At 38.7% G+C, this 18,343-nt stretch overlaps 1 protein-coding gene across 1 annotated transcript in view; it reads left to right on the top strand.

Moving 5' to 3' along the window:
* LOC124612798 (probable cytochrome P450 301a1, mitochondrial) overlaps window positions 1-18,343 on the top strand; it is a 135,018-nt gene that overhangs the window by 54,524 nt on the left and 62,151 nt on the right. The window contains exon 4 of the mRNA XM_047141202.1: window positions 8,403-8,515. Within this exon, the coding sequence (XP_046997158.1) occupies window positions 8,403-8,515 (113 nt within the window). The remainder of the gene's footprint in view (window positions 1-8,402; window positions 8,516-18,343) is intronic.

The raw sequence follows: 18,343 nt of genomic DNA, 5'->3' as shown, positions 1-18,343 counted from the left end.
AGTATGAAAGATATATGGATCATTTCTACCCTTCTTGTAGATGGGTGTGACCTTTGTTTTCCTGCAAACTGCTGGATGCAATTTTTGTTCTTGAGACCTACGAAAAATTACGGTTAAAAAAGGGGCCAACTGTGTTGCCATTTATCAGTTTATGAATTGTATACGACAGAAAGGAAGCCTGGAGATTCTTTCACCTTTAGCGCTTCCAGCGGTTTCTCAACAGCTCTGATACCAATAAGTATATCTCCAATCTTTGTGTGGGCGCGAGAATTAAATTGAGGCAGTACTACTGGATTTTATTTTGTAAAATTCACGGATTCAGCATTTCAGGGCTTCAGCCTTACTTTTTTTCTTTTGGAACACTGAATTTCAGTTTCTGTGTCATCATGAGTATCTGCACACTAACTCTGATGCCACTGATAGCCTTTTCATTAGACCAGAATTTCTGCATGTTTTGTAAGAGGCCTTTCAATGGTATCCTGATGCGGTAGTAGTTGGAGATTCAGGCTTGGCCATTTTAACAGCTAAATGCCATTAATTTAGTGTTTTCCTTGTTACTCTCGTATTTTACAAGCTATGTTTTACTCTAGTTATGTAATAGTGGCAATTTATTTAGAAATTTGTTTGCGGAGCTGTATGCAATGAGCAGTCTCCCTTATCCTATTAGACACATGTCTATCCAGTGTTCAGTCAACCGTTCTTGTACAGAATATTATTTAAAATGCATTAACTCATACCAAATATAATCACCAAATAAAATTAGAACACGCTACACTAAATAACATAAACTAAAAGCTTATCTCAAGAAATGCATTAGCATTGAAAGCAGACAAAGGGAATAGTTTAGTCCCAATGTATGAAAATGACTACACAAATATGATGCATGGTTTCTTCAAAGTAAATATCATCACCAAAATTAAGCGTAACCCCACCAACAAATCTGCAGCATTGACCAAAACAGTAGTAAAAAGCTGTAACACAATTTTGAGTGAAATATATGCTAATGAACCCACAGACACCTAAATTTTATCAACAGTGAAAGAGCCACAAAACTCAAATCCCAATTAACCCAACAGTGAAGTACATAGACAGCCCAACAAACAAAATTAGCAAAAAAGAGAATCATCTATGTACACAGTATTAGACATACCAGCAACAGTTTAGAATGAAAAATTCGACAATTAGCAAACACCATTAAAAACATCTACATCACAGAACAAGGAAAATTCATATCCTTCGATATCACAAATCTGTACACCAACATTCCCATACAAGGAGAAAATGATATAATAGAAAACAACTTATTACCATAAAGAAAACTACACATTACTGAACTACTAAATCTAATATTATACCAAAATTACTTCAAGTTTAACAACGAAATTTATAACCAATACGATTCTTGTGTCCTTCAGGCAGAGTTTTGCAATTGTCGCCCTCACAGCGATGAAACAATTCATTTGTGGATGCTATTAGGGAACGTGAAGGTTTTGCCCACTTACGTTTCTTAGTGTTATATGAGAAGAAGAGGAATCAAATGAGTTTGTAATATAAAGCAAACTGAGTTTGGCTACATATTTTAAAAGTATAAATACAGTACAAAATATACACAATAAAATGATACAGAAATTCAATGTAATACTAACTTAGAGTTTCCCCTCCAATTTGAAGAACAGAACAATTCTTGTGTGATCCCACTCTTGAGCCAACAACATGAAGTCCCCATAGGAAAACCATGGTGATTCTTATCCACTCCATAGCAAGTAATGATCTGACTCCATTATCTACTGTTCATAATCGAGAGCGACGTCTCACTGGAAATCGAGAATTCACAATGTTGAAAGTGAGACCCATCAGAACGAGTAGTACCTGTGAAAGACAGAAAGTACCCCGTCAAGACCCAGCCCCACAGATAGGACTTGCCTCGTAACCAGAGTGATTGACTTCTGACACCAAGGGATACTTCAGAGACGCTCTTTTAGGTTTTATTCATACTTACAGAAGATCTGTACCTTACGTCAATATCCCAAAACAGTATGACACCATTTCCAAAAAACTCGAAACAATTGCCATTGAAATTTTCCGAGTGCTGCTAAGTATAAGGCACAAAAGCAAGAAGTACACAGCAATTCACCTGCTTGTCCTCTATTCCACAAAATCTCATAGAAAGGTATTGCCTAGGCACTTTGCCTTCTTAATAGCCAAACTCAGATTTGACCATAGATGTTTAAGTAAACATCTTCACAGTCATCACATGGTAGAAACGCCGTTCTGTACTTGTGGAACAGAGGAAGACCCAGAAGTTTTTTATTTCTATTCGATGTTTTTACAATAAATTTTAATGTTATGTGCATATTCACATTTTTATGTGATAAGTAATTAGAAATTTAAAGATTTTATTTTTATTAAAAAGCTGTGATTTCATATTTGTCAGTTAATATTTCATTCCTTAATAAAGATGGAATTTAAATAAAAGTAAAAACAAAACATTACTAGTGAGATTCAAACCACTGACTTTACAGTAACAAGTCTTTACGGCTACCCAGTCAGCCACGTGTGACTTTCTGAATAGCTTGGAATGTTTTTTCCTTAAAGTGCTTGGAAGTCTAGTAGTATTAAACGGTGATTATTTCGAATCTTTGAGACCTGCGTCTGAATCAGTTACAAGCACTGTCCTTTGAACGCTATAAAAGTGAAAAAAATCGAAGAGGGTATAGCAAAAAATGGGGCCCCTTGTACTTTACATGTGTAGCCATTTAGGAAAATACAGAACAAAGATATTTTCTACAGTGAGCTTGTGATACATAGCTACTGGAACAAATATGTGAAAAGGAGGAGTTGTTACACATACTAAGACAGAACAGAAGTTCAAAACTGCAGACAAATAGACTTTGTACCGATCAGTAGAGAAAAGTATGTACTTGCTTGGAAATTAGTAGTGAAAAATTTTTCACTTGCAGTTGTAACTGTATACAGAACCCCACTGGGAAATTTGGAACTGTTTGTGAGGAATTTAGATTCCATATTGTGCTCTCTATCAGACAGGAGCAAGCAGTCAATAGTCTGTGGGTATTTTCTAAAGGATTTTGAAAGGGAAAATGATGTGGATCCTACGATTTGATCTTGGTACTTAACTGTGCAACACAGGTGGACAAAGGCAGTAAGACGCTAATTGATAATGTTTCCTTTGATGATACTCAAAGCAATAAAATATCTGTATGCCCAGTAACAAATGTTCTCTCTGATCATCATGCACAGTTATTTGGGACAAACAACATAGTGCCTTACAGTACTGATACTCCTCAGTGAAACTCGATTAGAGTAATCAATGACACCAGAACAAATGTCTTTAAGAATAGCTTATAAGAAATGATATGGGATGAAATTATAATAAACCAAATGGTGATATAAACTTAAATCTGTTCCATGATAAAACCACATCATTGTTGAAAATAGCTTTCTGTGTAAGCAAAACAGAAAGGACATTAAATAGCCAAGTTAACTAACAATCGATAATTAAAGGGATTAAAGTATCCCGAAGCGAAAAAGGAAATATATCTGTTACAAGAACAATTAGAGATCCAGCAATAGTTGCACACTTCAAAAACTACTCAAAATTACTAGGAAAAGTCATTAACAGTTAAGAAAAATGCACATTTTGCCAGAAATCAGTAATTCAGATAAAAGACTTATGACTATATGGAATGTAGTGAAACAAGAGACAGGATGACCAGCCACAAAACAAGATAATGTCAGAACTGATTTGGATGGAATGGTTATAAATTGTGAATGACTGGTAGTAAAAATATTTAACAATCACTGTTAAATGTTGTAGAAAATCTAGGGACGAACAATTCAAGAGAAAAATGAAGAGTATGAAATGAATGTCTCACCAATTTCTCCTTCAACATTAAGAAAATTATGTACTCTCTCAAAAGTAAAATCTCATCTGGAGTTTGTGGCGTTTCCAATAGAGCACTAAATATTTGTCCCTAAATAATAAGCCCTGTCTTACCTGAAATATGTAATATATCATTAACTCAAAGCAGCTTTCCAGAGATATTGAAATATCCCAATGGTAAACCACTCTATAAGAAAGGTGAGAAGAGAGATGTCAATAACTACAGACCTGTTTCACTGCTGACATGTTTTCTAAAATTTCAGAGAAGATAATCTATTCCAGAATAGTACCTCACCTAAGCAACAATAAAATCCCCAGTAAATCACAATTTAAAGGTTACTCTGCTGAGAAAGACATTTACATATTCATTCACCAAATTTTGCAAGTATTAAATAACAAAATGGCACCATTGGTTTGTTCTGTGACCTATCTAAGGCATTTTAATTTGTGAATTACAGTACTTCTGATTGGTGGAAGAGCTTATAGGGGATTCCTCAAGGATCAGTCTTAGTTCCATTATCGTTCCTCACATATATAAACGATTTTGCACCTAATATACAGGCCTAATATACGATGAACAGAATTGGTTCTTTTTCCAGATGACACCAGTGTTGTAATCAATCCAATAATACATACAGCAAATGAAGAATTGGTAAACAATGTTCTTAAAACTATCAAAGACTGTTTTTTTGGAAATGGTCTCACCCTCAATGATAAGTGTAATGCATGGTGAGGAAATAATAAATACGTCAATAAAGCCTGCAATCACAAGTAGCAAAAAGTGTTTACCATTATTATTAGAGATAGTCAAGACCAAAAAATTCCTTGATGTTCAAGTTCGATTGTGAGAGTTAGATTTGAAAGTACATCATTAAAAGCAGTGGTTAATTTCCTTAACTATTCTTTAGATCCATTACATAATAAAGGAATGTCATTTATGTAGTGTTTGTAGGGGGTAATTTTCCTGAAAATTTGTGGGTTATGTGTAAAAAATGCCCTTTGTATGTGATTTATAAAAAAATCGGCAATGGTACTGGCAAGGAAATTTCCTATTGCTAGGCTATCATTCTGTGTATAGGTGTTGTACTCGAAAGAAAATTGGTAAAGCTTAATGTAGCTTCAATGAGTTCAATGAATTCCATAATTTCTTCACAGTTTATAATTTTCTGTTTCAGCAAATTGATTTTAAAAATATTAGTAGTTTCAAGTATGGAATATTTGTTATAGGTTCTTGATGTCTAGTGAAGAAATTCTAGCTCCTGGTCCAATAGTTACATCATAAAGTAATGATAACTATTTTTGATGTAGAAGTTATTTTCAAAGATGTATTTTTCGAAAAAAATTAGTTTAGTTATTTGTTGAGGGCATGTGAAGGGCAATTAACATTATTAGCTCTAGGAAGCTGTGATGGTCAGTCTTGTGTAATTTAGTTTGCGACATAATTTTAGGCAATTGTGAGTTAATATTTTTTAATTGTAGTTAATCTTTCAGTGAAAATAAAAAATTATTGTCATCAATTAATTTTCTCATTCTGGAATGAAACTTAATAATTGGATCTTTAACTACATCTCGTTTTCATTGGAGAAACTAGTTGTGTTAGAAATGTAGTCTTCTTGTTTAATAATAAACAGAGTATTACCTCCATCTGTTTTTGTAATTATGGAATGATGTGATTCAAGTTCCTTATTAATCTCTTTGAATAACTTTATTTCTTGAAGATTTTTAATTTTGGATTTCAGTTCCTATTTTATCTGTTATGTCTTTGCTTTTAAAAGCAGTTTTGCATGTGTCATGTTTATTTAATTTTGTACATTTAGTGGCGACTCTGACACCAGTAATAAAATATTCTACATTTGAATAATTTAAGGTGGGAGTAAATTATATTTTAGTCCCTTATTGAGTAATATCAGATCAGAAGACGAAAACTGGATATCCATTACCACTCGCAGGTAAAATTGATGTGTCTGTGGGATGGGTCAAATGGAACTTCTGGTTGATGATTGAGAGACTGTTAATTTTGTTTGTGTGTTTCTCATTAATAGATTATCATATGTAAGTTATTTTTTCAACTGTTATAAGTAGTATATAAAAGTACAAGGAGGCCATTCGATTACTGAGACAGAAATGTAAATATTACATCATATGGTTCAAAGCACCTTTTTTTGGCATCCCTAATTTCGTATTTCATCCATAAGATGCTGCTGTTTCGTTGTACAAAGGAGCTAACGCGGAAATTAATATCAATATTCACTGCTGCATATTCATTTATGGTCATCAACTCTAAACAATACTTGTTGAAGCCAATTTAGGAATTTAATTTCATTATTTTTGTTCTAACTTCTTTAAATATTTTAAGATCTGTCAAAACCTGATTAGGTAAGGGATTTATAATTTTAACAACTTGGTAAGGAAATAACAGCAACCTGTTCTTGATGATCTGTTTAGAGATAATTGGCAAATTTTCAGGAAAAGTATGTACTACAAATGCTACATAGATGACACACTTTTATTATGTAATGAGTCTAAAGGGAAGTTAAATAATTTGACCACTGCTTTGAATTATGTACACCTAATTCTTTCACAATCGAACATGAAAATGAGTAACCATAAATTATCTGGATTTGGCTACCTTTAAAAATAACGTTAAACATTTTCATGCTATTTTGAGAAAACCAGCACTGACTGACATCATCATTTATGCCAGTTCTTGCCACCCAATAAGACACAAAAAGTCTTTTTTCTAACCATGCTCAACAGAATGTTGAGATTTCCACTTACACTTGATCAGCTGAAAAAAATAGAGATTCTGAAGCAAATCGCTATTGCTAATGACTATGATTCAAATATTGTAGTTGTTCTATATTAAAAAGTACATCCAAAAAACCCTAAATTGCTGCCAGAACAAACATTTTCTAAAATCATTTACATGGAAACAGTATCCCATAAAATCAACAGACTTTTTAGAAATACTGACATCTTCATTGCCGTTCCAGCCATCAATACCCTTCTAAATAAATTAAAGCATTCGACTGGAAATGATGTTGACCGTTATTCTCGCTCATGGTGTATGAATTGACAAGTAGTGATTTCGAAAGAGTATATATTGGAGACACCGGACATAACTTTAAAACGCGTTTTAAGGAACACATGTCAGGAGTTCATCATAGTACTCACTTCCTTTCTTACATACGTCTTCAGCAGCTAACGGCTGTTGCAACCACAACATCATCACGGCAACAGGGTCCAATAAATACATATTTAACTATTAACGGCCATCTGAAAGACGTCTCCATGGTAACAGCGTCCTCTACCTTCATTTTTGATCATCCGCGGCCGTTTAAAGAGTCTTCAAGCCAATGGCGTATTACAGCATAATTTTTGGCTACGATTTGTCGTTGTGTTAATATTTCCATGCACACGGCGACGCTAGAAGTATCAAAAGTCGTCATCATCTGGCGTTCATTTTAAAATCTTTCATAAATTTATAAGAAGATTATTAAACAATTGTATTATCAGTTTTATCAGTTTGTTTTTACGTAACGCTATACATACAATTTTCCTACTGCTTTCACATTTTATTCAAAATTATAATTCATTTTACGTAAGATAAGTTTCTACTGGCTGTAGATGACGTAATGCAGCAAATACGCCGGCCTTCGTACAGTATTTAACCCGTGGGGGAATAGCAAATAGCAGCAGTTAATGTTCTGATCACACGCAGCACACTGTCAGCTCCAGCCAGTTGATAAACACCGCGCTGTAGTATTTCTGACCTTTCGTCTACATTGTGTAAAGCTCCAGCCAAATCTCATACTACTGTATTTCTCATCTCTTGTTATGACAGCTGACTTCCCAAATTAACAAACACTTTCATATCTTTACAGCGCTCATAACATTACGATGACCGATGAAACGTGCCAAAACTGGTCATTATAATAAATAAGATAATGTGCGATCTGTTTTTATTAACTGACTAGAAGAATAAATGACTTTCATTACAGCACATTAACGTCGTCTTTAGCACAAAAAGGAATGCACAATATTGCAACCAAAAATTTTTGACACTTGCTGACTGATATAATATGTCTGACAAACACAACTAAGTAAAACTAGAAAATAAATTGAAAAATTTTTTCTTTACAATTCCTTCTACTCCGTACAAGAACTTCTATTGCTGTTTGTGTAAAAAGTGGCGGGTAGGAATTACTACCTCACACCTCTTCGCCTTACAAAAGACACACATATGTGATAATCTTGTAGCCATATGTCCAAAATAATTTGTGATGTTTAAAAAATAGTTTATGACGTGAATATAAAATAACTCGTTGTAGGTATTAGGATTTATCGTGGAAGTGATCCATGGAATATTAAACCGACTGACTATCTAAAAATAAAACAGACTAAACTAAAGCTTTTTTATTTCAATACGGTAAGCGATTGATGCACTCACCAGTCTAGTTTATTGGCAGACGATGAACAGCCTACAGGTTTCCTGTTTCAGGTGTACCGCAATGAGGGCCCAAGGCCGGTGCGCGACACGGTGCAGTCCATCAAATACTACCGGGGAGTCACCAGGAAGGATTGGTTTGGTGATGTCCTGGGCGTCGCTATCACGTGAGTCCAACCACTGAACGTCACACCAGGGCGCGGGAAACCAGCAAGAAGCAGCCTGCTCTTATAGGGTGTTCATTTTAACTGAAGACACTGAACTCTCTCGAAAACTAGACATCGTATCAAAAAATGTTATAATTACAATTTGTCTCGGAGGAGGACATCCAGCGATGCAAATTGGGGGGCAAATTTGAAATCTTCAATGGGAAACCACGGTTTTTATTGCAGATTAAGATTCTACGGCAGAATATACGTTTTGTCTGAAACATTTCCCTCGTTTCGCTATAAATGGCGCTGTAAACGGAGAAATGGAAATGGGTACACCATGTAAATAACGACATGCTACTCAGTGAACAATGATTATCCAATGGCTCGTGGGTCTCCACCTCCATGCTGCAAGGATAGGACAGGCTAGTATTTCATAACTTCCAATAGCAAACCCCATTCGTAAAGTTGTATTCCTTCGATATATCGAACAGGGGATTACTCGGCGCGCCACTGTGGCCATGGCTCGAGGAGAACGCTACTCTGCTTTTCCAATTAGAGTAGGTGTTCAGACGTAGTACCGCCAACATCAGTACACTTAGTGGCCCACTTTTCATGGGACAGAATTATATCTGCGGGAACGACAGCACAGGCGTTTCTGATGCTGTCAGTCATGTCGTCACGGCCTATTGGCACTTGCCGGTGTACCATACCTTTTTAATAAACCCAGAGAAAGAAATCCGGCGACGCCAAATCCGGCGACTTAGGGGACATATTAATAGGTCCATCTGTGCCGAGCCACCGACCAGTGTAAACACGGTCTAATTCCTCCCATGCTTCAATTGTGTAATCTGCTGGGCAGCCGTCGCTCTGAAACCACATACCTTGTCCAACGTCCAGGGCAACAACCTGCAGTAGTAACGATAGTTCCTGTTCCAAAAACGTTCGATATTGTCGTCCATTCAACGTGCCGTCGATAAAATACGGACCAATGAGTTTGTTCCCCATGATGCCACACCATACGTTAGCCGACCAAGGATGTTGATTGTCAACTTGCCGCAACCATTGGGGATTGTCTACACTCCAGTGATGCATGTTAGGCAGGTTTAACGCTACCATGGTTTGTGAGTCTAGGCTCGTCGGGAAATAGTGCCTTGGCCAAGAACGTGGGGGTCGTTCACATTTGTTGATGTGCCCATTCACAGAACATTATCCAGTTATGGTAAACGAAGCCATGAAGTTATTGTTGCAGTGACACGTGGTATGGATGACATTTATGAAGATGCAGCATTGTGACTATACTACCTACAGACATGCCGGAATCGAAGTGTAATTGCCGGGCCCTTATACGCTGCCTCAGACATACAGGCGTTTACAGCATTCTAAAAGAAAGAGTGAGAGCGAGCTTTCTTTGGAAAACGCTCGGCATATAAGGCAACAGTAGCCTATACATTTCTCCTCCATTCTCCGTAAATCAGGAGCATTTCAATTTTTCTTCTGTGGTTGCAACATTCATCCTCCACTTGAGCGTCTATTGTCCAAATGATATATAGGTTTGTGGGAGATAAACGCTGCTCAAGTAATGCAATGTTTAGATCCCCTCTCTGTTGTACGTCTGCACTGTAAGTGAACTGCGGTCGCAGGGTACTGTCTGTTATGATACGTCGTAGTTCGCTGCATAGTCACGATGGCGCGTCACGTAGTCTCCTGTTCAAAAAGTCGAAGGAATACAACGTTGCGAATGGGGTTTCCAATTAGAAGTTATGAAATACTGACCTGTCCTACCCTCGCAGCATGGCGGAGGTGGTTCCACGTCCTTCTAGATAATCAAAGGCCGTTGAGAAGCATGTCGTACATTAGGATTGTGTGCCCATTTCTATCCCTCCGCCGGCCAGTGTGGCCGAGCGGTTCTAGGCGCTTCAGTCTGGAACCGCGCGACCGCTACGGTCGCAGGTTCGAATCCTGCCTCGGGCATGGATGTGTGTGATGTCCTTAGGTTAGTTAGGCTTAAGTAGTTCTAAGTTCTAGGGGACTGATGACCTCAGATGCTAAGTCCCATAGTGCTCACAGCCATTTGAACCATTTTTTTTTTCTATCCCTCCGATTACAGGGCCACCTGTGGCGAAACGAAGAAAATGCTTCAGGCGAAACGCATGTAGATTTTGCCGTAGAATCTTAATTTCCTATAAAAACTGGGCGTCTCATTGGAGATTTCGGAGATGCCTCCCGCCACCCACGCTCGAGGTTGTGTGGTGAGTCGAGTGTGGTATCACTGGATGTACCCTTCGAGACAAATTGCAATTATGACTTTTTTTGATCCGATGTGTGGTTGAGGTGCACAAAGTCTTCACCTCAAATTACATCCAACCCACTGAACCCGGTTTGTTTTCAGATAGGCGAACAGTGACTAGGGGCTTGTGAAACAAACCGCGATGCATTGCGCCAAAGCTACAAACAAGTAAAATTGAACTCATTTGCTCTTAGTCCTACTTAATACGTCGTTATGTACAGTTTCTGCTATGACTGTTGTTAGGTGGCACTGTCTCCTAACTTCTAGCGCATCAGAAAGTGTTTGAGAAAACTATTTCAGATGAATTTACGTACTCAAGTTAAAGCGAACAGCTTTCATGGGCACAAGCTTGATACAACGATGGAACATTGCACGTGAGCTAGACCTGGCGGCGTTTACATCGCAGTAGCTGGTTCTGACCGCATTGCCTTTCAAGTTTAGCTACGTTACTTGGACACTCTTGCGAAAAGTTTCGAAGATGACATTAATAAGCGTTAGAACATTACGTTCGTCATTTTAGAAGCTTCTCAATCCGGTTAAAAAAATATATCTCTCCATTTGACAAACCATTGATAACAGCGTTAGCGTACTAACTACGCAACAAATTTACGTGTGACTCTGTATACTACATTTGATCGAAAACCACGTTTCGATATCTTGAATTTTAGTCCTACGCGACTCGTCCTGTATACCTCTATCCATTAAACACACACAGACACAGACACACACACACACACACACACACACACACACACACACACACACACACACACTCACAATAGGCAGCTTAACCTTTTCCACCTCAGATTTTGTAATCTGTTTTCGCCAGGACGAACAGTGGCCAGAAACCCATGAAACAAACAGAAATGCTTTGTTGTAACGTTATTAACAACAGAAATTCAGCGATCAATATATTTTTTTATTTTTTTAAGAGGAACTATGCCACTAGAATATCAGATTTCCACGAGACAAATTCAGTTACATAAATATTTTGACTGAATCGAGTAACTGAATTTGCCTAAATGAAGTCTGATATTCTGGAGGAAAATTCAGGACGGAAGATCAGCTAAATAACTCTCCTATCCCTTCATGAACGATGGCCTTTAACGAAGTGGGATGGTTTGAGTGTCTGAAAAATACAGATAGCCGCTCTGTAAATGCAACCACAGCGGAGGCGTGTCTGTGGAGATGACAGACTAACCCATGGTTCCTGAAATGGGACAGCAGCCTCTTCATCAGTTTCAGCAGGGGCAACAGCCTGGATGATTGGCTGTCCTGGCCTTGTAACATCAGCCAGCATGGCACACAGCGGAGACAATGAGCTCTGGCGTTTGTGCTCTACAGGAGCCCACGTCCTGGACAATGTTGCGAGTACTTGTCGCTGCGTTCTCTTCTGCATGATGAAAGATGCCCCGTTAAAAGCTGAGAGTGCGGGGCGTCTGTGGTGCACCGCAGTCAACCTTCCTAGCTGCTAACGTACCAAATTCTCGTAGCCTCCTATGTAGTCAAACGCAAGTGGTACATGTTGTCACAATGCCGAAAGCGCCTGACGACGGCGTTCTCTTCTCACTTTGTATGTGTCCAGCAGAAAAAGAGAGATTTGAAAGTGATATGATCTGCGAGCTTATTTTATATCCAAACGGTACATTTCTGCCCATGGGTTCCTTATCAATACTTTATCTATAAAGTCCCATTACAGAAGCCTGCAATAGGTATTGTGAAATACCCTGTGCGTGGTGTCCCAGTAATGTTGCGACAAACTTCGAGTGGTTGTAGAGCATTTCACAGGAATTCGTGACTGGAAACGTCATCCAACGACGCTACAGAGCGTCGAAACTCTAGGCACTGGCGCCTGCTACTAGGCCACCCCGTTGGCAGCAAACGTGACTTCGAATGATGACAGACCGTACGCAGAACGTCTCGAAAATGTTACTTGTTATTCAGTGATCGTGACTGACTGGCACGATCGCCGGTGGTGATCGTGCCACTTGCGTAGAAAGGTCTTGTCTCCTATGAATGCAATGCTCTGTTGCCTTGGTGGATGATAGTTTCGGACACGGATTCCCATGTGCAGTTTATTTTTCTCCTGGAACCCTCTAAAATCTTCACTGTTTTTCGGTGCACAGGAGGAAAGAAATTGGAATAGTAGCTGTGGAGGTGGTTACATAACGAAATGCTGTTAACAAATTACTCAGTGCCATTATTCAGTCGTACAATTGTCTGTTCACAAAAAGTAATAAATACCTCTGCAGAAACACAAAAAGCAGGCTTTAGCAAGTGAACAATTTTCCAAGTTTTACACCTTTACACCTACATCGTATGGAATCGAGGTAGGAAGAAAATTGTTGGGGGAAAGTTCTCTTAAGATTTCTTTACTGACAGCCGATCTGCTTGTAGCTTTGTCACAGAAGAGGAAAAAATCTTGTCTTCAGCGAGACTGGAACGGACAGCTAACGCAATGTTTTACCTTTGAAGGGTAAATAGTCTACTACTCAGCTAATGGACAACTGTAACAGACATAGCTACCTTGTAGTCCCAATAGGGGATAAGACGGATAATTCACAACTTGAAAGATGAGGTTAGCTGTAGTTTATGCTTGTAACAAGTTTCTGGAATCAAAAATATAAATTTGCTGCCTGTGCGTCTTCCCGTAATTCAGAATAATTCAGAAATGAGAAGAAAATGTTAAGTGAATATAGCAGGATGATTCTTTGTCACTCCAGGAAGCAAATCGATGGTCACACAGTTGCCGAACATACACTGTGATGTTGCCATGTGTCAGTCCAACAGTAGGAATAATACGTCTCCACAGCTGAGTTTTTTCTTGAGCACCTTGTACTTGCGTTTGAGAGAACGGAGCAGCTAGCCGTCGACTAGATCAAACGAATTGTCTAATGAATTTATTTCTGTTTCTGTAACTAGCGATCAGAGCTAAAGCGTAGTTATGAGTAGTTTTCATATTCACCAACTGCAGCATGAACACCAAAAATTAAGATCAGGAGAAATTATCTGAGTGGCCATAATCTTCAGTAGTTGTAATTATTTTTGTTTTTCTGTAACTTTTCTTAAATTTTCTGCGTTACCAGGAGTTATACTGTAAACATTATGAAGATATAACAATTTTTGTTCATTTGGTCATTATAAAGTTGAAAACAATTCGTTTAGGAATATTTTCATACACACTATCTTGAAAGCTACAAATGACGTTCGGTTTCATATCTACTTGCAATGATTACTGTTGTGGCGTAGCAAGACAGCCACGCCACGGAAGTAGCCGAAAGGCACGCGTTAAGCTCACGCAGATGGGCGTGAGGTCTGAAACAGGATACGTAAAGTATGCTATAAAGAAAAGTACGTAGCTTCTGGAATACTTAACTTAAATCCATACTTGTGGTACATCGCTCTTGACGATACAAGTGATACTCTGTAGATACATGCAATGTTACTAATGGCGCCTTGCTAGGTCGTAGCCATTGACTTAGCTGAAGGCTATTCTAACTATCTGCTCTGCAAATGAGCGAGGCTCCGTCAGTGTGCATCGCTAGCTACGTCGTCCGTACAACTGGGTCGAGTGCTAGTCCATATCTCGAGACCTGCCTTGTGGTGGCGCTCGGTCTGCGATCACACAGTGGCGACACGCAGGTCCGACAAGTACTAATGGACCGCGGCCGATTTAAAACTACCACCTAGTAAGTGTGGTGTCTGGCGGTGACACCACAATTACAACATAACTGCCGATACTGCTTTGTCAGTAAAAGCGAACTTTGTCTGAACAATAGACGTGTCGATCTGCAGATGGAGAGAAACCGAAATTTCAGTTAGAGGTTCATTAAGCTGAGCATGGGTTGGAATTTCTATGCACCAATTCGCATTTGATGATGTTTGCACTTCAGTTAGTTCCTGGTGGTATCACACTAGCGAAGCCTCTAGGCTACTGGAATCTTCATAGATAATTGTCAGAATCTTAGAACAGCTTTCTACTTTAAATAGTAACTTTATTTGTGGCTAAATTTAATTCGGTCTTTGATGCTAACTTTAACATCATTTCATCTGCTGGTGATATGCAGAATGAGTCCCTAGCTGCTCTGAAAGTTATGTTGCCTGCGTTGTTAAAGTCGGCAAGACAGTATTATATTGGTTGGAAGTCAGAGCAGGCTACATACACATGCAAAGACGTTGGCGGTTGTACGGGATTATCTATTTTTAGTAACTATTATAATTTGTTACTTACTAGTGTACAGTTATTGTGTTAATTTCAAAGACAGTTTGCATAACAAATCTTGTAGTCTAGTATACAAATGAAATGATGGTCACTGCACATATTTCACATGTCACAATTTGTTAAATAATCGGTACACTGTCACCTAACTTTATCTGTTCATAACTCTAGTGAGCGTTAGTACGTTCTGTATGATAGTTCCCAAGAGTGTAATACTTTTTGTAGTCTGCTTCCTGTCTACATCTAACTTTCGAAACACTACCTCCGCTTTCAAACACTACCTCTGCTTCGTAAGTTATAGCCTCTTAGCAAAATCTCAAAAAAATTGCCGAAAGCTGTGATGATGGCTGCTCCTCATTCTTTTACAGAACTAAATACACATCTACATTCTTCTGTGGGAATGGCTCGTTCTAATACTTTTACACGGGATATTTCACCTTTGACAGTTTTCTGCACAATTATATTTTCATTTGACTCGCATTCGGTAGGACGGCTGTTGAAATTCGCGTTCGGCCATCGAGATTTAGGTTTTCCTCGTTGACCTCGACGTCGATGGGATGTTAAACCCTTCCTAATCTTCCCTCCATTGTTACTGTCGATTTACTTCCGGAAGTGACTTAGAATTATCCCGCTATATCCATTTGATATTTTCTCGTGAGTCTGGTAAAAAATGTTAAATGGTTCTCACTTAACTGATGACTTACAGCTAGCAAATTTGTGTTCCTGAGTTTAGGTAGCTTGTTCCAAGCAAAAATACAGCTAATCTCGTCTTTTATGTTGCAAATTACTTGTCTGTTATCCGTCTTTGGGACAACAAGATAATGATGTTTGTTACAGTTCCCAGTTAACTCAGCAATAAGGTGTTTGCCCTTCAAAGGGATGACTGCATTAGCTGTCAGTTCCATTCTTGCTAAAGCCAATGTTTTTACCTCTTCTGTGACAGAGCTACAACCAGGCAACTCGGCGATTGGTAAAGAAATCTTAAGAAAACCTCACTGCCATCAGTTTCCTCGCTAGCTTGACTCAGTACCGTGTAATTCTAAAGGTGAAAACTTTGGAGAATTGCACGCTAGGCAATCTTCCATGATAATTTTTAATTTTTTGTCATTAAACGATTTATTGATCTTATTGTGGCACTGAATATGAGAGCTGATCAACAAAGACTCAGATTAATTTTCTTCTCAGATGTTTATTACTCCATTTCAATGTTTACATGACCTTTTTCAAAGTACTCCTCTCCTACCTGCATCCACTTTTTATATAGTCTCTGTCAGTCCTCTAAAACGTCGTGTAGGTCATTCTTTGTTAGGTCCTTGAAAATCGCCCTTCTTTTCTTCGCCACTGCGTCAGAGTTCTCATATCAAATGTTCTGAAGCTTTGCCTTTAGTGACTAGAATAAATAAAATCACAGGAAGCAAGATCAGGGATCTAAGGCAGATGCGGTACACATGTAATATCGAACTGAGCCAGTAACTGCACGATTTGATTTGCGATGTAAAGCCGCACATTGTCATGGTGAAGTTGCCACCCAGTCTGAGAAACTACTGATCCTCTCCTTGCAGTATGCTTCCTTAGTTTAGCCAGCACTGATGTATAGTACGCTGCCGTGAAGCAATGTGAGCAGGAACTGCGTGCTGGTAAATCATTCCATGACAATCCAAAAATGTGATCACTATCACAGCAGAAACACCATGTCCACTTTGCACAGGAAAGACAAGTCGGCCTTCTTTGAAGTCCTTGAAGCACCTAAACACTGTTCAACGAGGTGCTTTTCGAAAGTTTCAGTGATCGTGTGGTTTAAGTGGACACACATTTTTATTACGCCGTATTGCTCCTCTCATCACTGTCACTGTGTAGTATGCGAAATGCAAAGAGCGTCTGCAAGATAGAGCATTACTTTCAACTTACCTGTACGAGAGTGCTACCACCTATTGACATTATACATAAAAACCCGCTCCTTTCAAATATTCATGATACAGATAAGAAAATATCATGGAAGCTAAAGGAAAAAAATGCCTCAGTCTTTGTTCATCAGCGTTCGTAATTTGTTGACTGAATTTCGTTATGAACTTGCTGTCGACAATGCAGTAAATACGGGAAAAACCTTTTTTAGTCGGTCATTCACGACCTTGTCCACTGTGGTTGGGCAATCACGTGAATTAAGTAAGGTTAACGACCATGTCCTAGCTACCCTGGCGAAGATGTATAAAGTAATATTTCTCATGCATTTTCGCAATTTTTGAGTCTATTGATTGATGAGTAAGGAATGATTCTTTTCGACGACAGTGCATGGAGTGGCTTTAATAAAGGAATACGCAACTAAAAAACTTCGTTGCGGTGACCGAATGATACGATGCTTAGCCTGACACCTAATTAAGGATGGGAGGTACAGTCTGTTTGTGAGATGATGGAGCCATCGAATATGGAAGCAAAAATTGGTTGTGGTGACAGACTTGAATCATAGCCGGAGGTTTACCTTAGGTTGGAACATAATAGTTTGGCTGTGAGTTAGAGAGGCAAACGAATTTGAAAGCAAATAACCTGACTGTAGCGACAGACTGACCTGTAACTTAGCCCGAGGTCTGGTTAATTTGGAATGTGACAGTTTGGATGTCAGTTGGCGAATCCAGCGAAAAATCTAGAAGAACGTGCACAGTCCTCATTTGCGACACCAAAACAGTTACAATACCCTTAATAAACATTCAAGGAGTGGTAAAGGAGTGTCCTTCCTTGAATTCACGTATTACCCATCGAAAGTGGACAGTCTGGTTAGTGACAGGCCAGTTACGTTATTTCCCTTATTTATTTCAATATCCTTAACGTACCTATCTGCTCTGCTATATTTTCATACTTTCGTAGTAGTCCTGTGACACAGTATGTGGCCGGCCGTTGTGGCCGAGCGGTTCTAGGCGCTTCAGTCTGGAACCGCGCGACCGCCACGGTCGTATTGCTCGAATCCTGCCACGGGCATGGATGTGTGTGATGTCCTTAGGTTATTTAGGTTTAAGTAGTTCTAAGTTCTAAGAGACTGATGACCTCAGATGTTAAGTCCGATAGTGCTCAGAGACACTTGAACCAACACAGTATGACTGTAGGCATGACCGTTTCGGGGCCGAAGATGCGTACTGTCTTGTTAATATTCGTGATGATTTGGAATAACTTCGTTTTATTAAAAAAATAAGACTTTTGTCGTATTGTTATCGTGATAAGTTGTACCTCATGTGTATTAGCAGAATGCTTTCTTCATAGCGTTGTTTCGTTAGTTCACTGAACACGACAGATGAACATCATAGATAAATTAATAAGCAGCAATACAGTCTCTCACATTATCTAAAAC

This window comes from Schistocerca americana, chromosome 4, assembly GCF_021461395.2.
Source record: "Schistocerca americana isolate TAMUIC-IGC-003095 chromosome 4, iqSchAmer2.1, whole genome shotgun sequence".
Taxonomy (NCBI): domain Eukaryota; kingdom Metazoa; phylum Arthropoda; class Insecta; order Orthoptera; family Acrididae; genus Schistocerca; species Schistocerca americana.
This window is presented reverse-complemented; position numbering and strand designations above follow the sequence as displayed.